This window comes from Nestor notabilis, unplaced genomic scaffold (genome assembly GCF_000696875.1).
Source record: "Nestor notabilis isolate BGI_N333 unplaced genomic scaffold, ASM69687v1 scaffold16125, whole genome shotgun sequence".
Taxonomy (NCBI): domain Eukaryota; kingdom Metazoa; phylum Chordata; class Aves; order Psittaciformes; family Psittacidae; genus Nestor; species Nestor notabilis.
Window position 1 is genome coordinate 38,642 of NW_009928093.1, and position 4,875 is coordinate 43,516.

The 4,875-nt window shown below is 37.7% G+C and overlaps 1 protein-coding gene across 1 annotated transcript in view; it reads right to left on the reverse strand.

Annotated features, from left to right (window-relative positions):
* Nucleotides 1-4,875, reverse strand: part of ENPP1 (ectonucleotide pyrophosphatase/phosphodiesterase 1) — a gene marked incomplete at its 5' end in the record, with an annotated part of 39,290 nt that overhangs the window by 22,565 nt on the left and 11,850 nt on the right. The window contains 3 exons of the mRNA XM_010014375.1: nt 1,025-1,144; nt 2,250-2,329; nt 4,378-4,475. Coding sequence (XP_010012677.1) covers nt 1,025-1,144; nt 2,250-2,329; nt 4,378-4,475 — 298 coding nt within the window. The remainder of the gene's footprint in view (nt 1-1,024; nt 1,145-2,249; nt 2,330-4,377; nt 4,476-4,875) is intronic.

Consider the following 4,875-nt stretch of genomic DNA (forward strand, 5'->3'; position numbering starts at 1 on the left):
GCCACAAATTGAGCAGTAATGCAATGGTAGAACTACAGCTGAAACCCAGGTAGGGGAAAAGTCTCAAGAACAGTGAAGTAAGAAGGGGTAGGAATGTTCTAAGGGCGTATGCCCCACATACTCTGAAACATAAAAGCAGGACTTTGGTCAGCTTTTCTGATTTTACTGCTGATCTCATGAGTTGCAGATTTCTGTCTGCCGCCACAAATTGAGCAGTAATGCAATGGTAGAACTACAGCTGAAACCCAGGTAGGGGAAAAGTCTCAAGAACAGTGAAGTAAGAAGGGGTAGGAATGTTCTAAGGGCGTATGCCCCACATACTCTGAAACATAAAAGCAGGACTTTGGTCAGCTTTTCTGATTTTACTGCTGATCTCATGAGTTGCAGATTTCTGTCTGCCTTCTGCATGTTTTCCTGCCTCACTTGTGCACCACTTCTCAGTGGCTTGCAAAGTCTACACCTGTGTGTTCTTCCCTCAAAAGAAAAATTGGCTGTCTTACATTACTAACAGTTACAATAGTTGCTTCTTGCTATTCTTCAGGATAGCACTCACTCAAACCTCCCATGCCACTTCATTTTGATGGCATCTCAGCAGATTTGTCATATCTGTATGATTAAACTGAGACATTTTCTTTTAAAACTGCATCTTTAGACTCAGTAGTAACTTGGGCAAAGTGTAAACCTTTACTACTGCTGATTACTAAAACTAATCATTTGTCGATTTCCTCAGGGAAGTTACCTGCAAGCCCACTTCATATTAAAACCAGAACAAAATCTGGTATATTAGTTACTTAAAGCAAGTTTTCTCCTTAAAGAAAATTCCATTTAAGTTCAATAAAATCTGTTGCACTTTGTTTCATTTGTCATTTTGCTGCTCTAGTATAGCAATTCCTAATAGTGCTGAGTAATGCTTCTTGGCTGACTTAAAGTACCCTCTGTACTCTTTCAACATCGCTATGCATCCAAGCGATATTAAGTAACATAACAGGCCTATGTACATTCTCAGCAGTGTATTAATACTTACAGGCTGCCCTTGGTACCACTGTGGATTAAACTTCTCTTCACTTTTAAGGGTGAAGGATGCATTTCTTTTGGGGTCATACATCTTGTTATCAATTATACCATGAGATTCAGGATACAGACCCTGTAATTAAGAGTATACCTTGTTGCAATGTTATAAAGAAAAAGAACCTTCCAGCTACACAAGCATATGTCCATTAGACAAATATGTTCAGTGAATAATCTATGTGACCTCCACTCTATCAGTACCTCAAATTAACAAATTTAGCAGCATCACCCACCATTGCTACCAAGCCCAATTCTTAATTGCTTCTCAACGAGATTTAAAAACAAACAAAAAAAAAATAGGCAAGAAACTTGCTCTGGGATCAAACTGAAAGACATTATCTCAGTTCACACATTTGTTTTATCTTTAGTACCAATGACAAAGAAACTACTACTTATTTAGGGACACTTTCACATGGCCGCAGGGTATGATTAATGCCTTGTAGTTGCATATTCAACCATGAATATTTGTGATTATTACACATTTAAACATCTCATTCCTGAACCCATGCTACTCACTTATCAGAAGTCCTGACAAACTGAGGATGTAAGAAAGGTGTACACCCTCAAGTATTTGACTGAATTTAGTCTGACATACGAAACTAAGAAGAACCTGCTGGATTTGACCCCTGCATTCAGTGTTGAAAACCTCATTGTTTTTTTCCTCCTACATGTAGGAGGTGATAAAATTTACAAGATCGGTTTTGTGACATTCGTATCCAGGTTCGGATACAGTCCATCACAGAGTCAGTATCAATGTGATGCTCAGATCTTGCCTTTCACTTCAGAGCCTTCTTTGGGTCATGCCAAGCTACGATAAAGAAGTGGAACACAAGTGGCTGTGCAAAGGAGTTGGGCTGCTATCTCAGTGAGAGAGCAAGATGCAACTTAGTGGAAATACTAATACAAATGAGGAGTTGCAAAGTGATGTGGCCTTCCACCTATGTAGGAATTCTTGCAGCTAGTCTTAGAAGGATTGGATTACTTAATCAGATTAGATCTGACCCCTGAGTTGTAGTGTTATAGTGTTATATAATGACTATCTTTATCAGTTATAATCAGTTTCATATTCTGAAGGGAAAACCTGTTATTTTAATAATAAAAAAATACACTATTCGCTTGAAGACAACTTGATAACAAACAGTCTCTACAACAGCGGAAATAAAATATACAGGAATTCTTACTGTGACAATGGAGTAGTGATTGGGAAAGGTTTTTGAAGGATACACTGGTCTCATACTGGAAGTATATGTTCCACATTTCTCTAGAGAGAAGAAGAAAGAAAAATCAGCAAAATTACAGAAATAAAACCCCTTAAGAACCCTTGCAAGTTTCTCTCACAAAGATATAAACCCATTTAAAAAAAAAAAAAAAGAAAAAAAAAAAAGAAAAAAAATATATTTCCAGAAAGTTTTCATTCTTCAAAACTTTGGAGTTAATACTGTCTTTTTCTTCCTGTGTTCATTTACAAGCTGATTAAATGGCTATTGGTACAAATTTTACATATTTTGAATGACTGACTTCAATGGTCACATGACCAAAACCTACAGTCCTTATGAAAAGCATTTTTTGAACATCTACATGTCCTGTAAAATGGATAACTATGAACATCAAAAGGATCCAACAAAAATTTTCGGCATTAGTCAAGCAATTTATCCATTATGGTTGCTTGTGTACCATAGAGATTCATTACCCTTTCCTGCACAGTAAAATACTGTAGCAATGTTTATCTTTACAATATGACTTCTGCCACCATTTTCAGTGCTTAGACATATAGGGCATGAAGCATCTCAAGATTTGAAGCCACATGCCCAAGTATCATGTGATATACATACCACTGACACCAGTTTTCATTCATGAGACTTTTTCTCTTGCTGAAGAAAGCTTGCCTTATAGGGGCTTTTCACCCAGCATTTTACTATGAGGGGAAAAAAAAGCCTGAAGATCATGTAGTAGATCCTATTGTAAATGTCTTCTACCAAATTACATAAAATGCTCCAGAGTAATGTAGAACTGTAGACATAATGCAGAAATATTTTCCCCCAGACTAGCTCTTATTGTGTCCAAAACTTATTAGACATTCTGATTTTAGAATCCTTTAAAAATGTAAGTTTTGACCATCAAAAATTCCATGGTTCTGGAGAAGTGAAGCAACATTGAAGAGGGTGCTAAAATATTTGCATTTCTTAGTGGTCAGAGTTTATCACAGTTTCAGTGGAAAGAGAAATACAAGTTTATTATAGAAGTCAAAGAGAAAAGTTACACTGCAGCACATGCAGACCAAAGAATGAAGAAACTTCATATGTGGAAATGGATATTACAGCCTGGAAGTCCTACAGATGCTTTGTGGCACTGTAATCTCATATTGCAGCCAGAGCTATAACCATTTGCAAAGGCCAGCTTCTTCTTGCGATGTTCAGGAAGTCTTCTTCAGCAGAACTCTTCTATAACTGTATTTAATTAAATTGTTTCAAATGCCTTGTTTTATTCTAACATGGAACAAAATGAAAAAAGCTAAAACCTCAAATACATCTGTGAGTCGTTACCCTCTGGAACAGGTCAAGTTGTAACAACCACTGTACAAAACCCAAGTATTTTTACCAATTTATTTTTAAGGCAAACTGAAGCCAGTCACCCCAGGTAGTAATTTATGAATGTCAAGAAGATTGGCATATTTTTCAGACAAGAAATACCATCAGTTCTTTACAGACCACGGCCAAAAGAGAGTCACAAAATATAAAGTTACTTAAACTCTAGGAAAGTTAAGTAAGACACTATAAAAGCAAGGCAAAAAAAAAATATATACTTACGAGGGTCTCATTTCTTCTGCAAATGGTTGTTAGATAAAGGTTTTCTCAGATTCAGTAAATTTCTACCAGCCCTTCTATATCAACAATTCCTAATCTCTTCCTTCTCTTTTACAAAGATAATCAAATGCTTTCTACCTTGCTTTCCATTTTCCAAAGCTATTCCACTTGAATATGAGACAATATACAGAGTAAAAAGTGGGTCTACTCCTATTTTGAAGAAATGAAGTAAGCTCACAGCAAAAAGCATCCATCTCGTAAGTACAGAAGGGCTGCTTAGTAATTAAGGTTTCAATGAAAATCCAAAGGGCACTTTCCTCATGCCCTCTCCTACCTTTTGGCTTTCCACCCTTCCACACCTCAAGTTCTCTGTGCATGGCTGTTACTTAGAGCACCAATATCCATTTCCATGGAGGAAGAGTGAGGATTTTAAAGAGCAAGCAGAGATGCTGTGGATTTTTCAGATAAGACATCATGATATTGCTTAGACAAATAAGCTACTCACGTAATTTGCTAATAACAGGTAGAAGCCCACCCCAAGTCCGCAGGTATTCTGCTCTGAAGCCATCCAATGAAAATAGTAACACTGGAGATTTGGTAAATCTGAACAAACAGAAATTGAAGTATTAGAAGCCTGCCTCCAAGAAGTAATTTCCTACCACTTATTTCAAGAAAGTTTCCCCCACACAGTGGGGATGTTCATTATGGGACTATAAATCAGACCAAGGAAGTAAGTCTTCCTAAGCATGGAGGTTTGCAGGCTGTGAGCAGACCAGCCACCCAGTCCCTCAGCTCATAGGCTGGTGTAGCAACCCAATCCAAAAAGGCTGAGGACTGCATGCACAGGGCCTGATTTCACAAGCACTTGGCATAAGGAATGAGCTAAGATGCTCATGCAATCTGCCTGGTGGGTTTGGAACTCCTGATCTTGAAATCAGTCCCACTGGAGCAACAATCAACCACTCCAACCCCACCTCCCACCCCAAAGTAAAAGCAGGGAAAG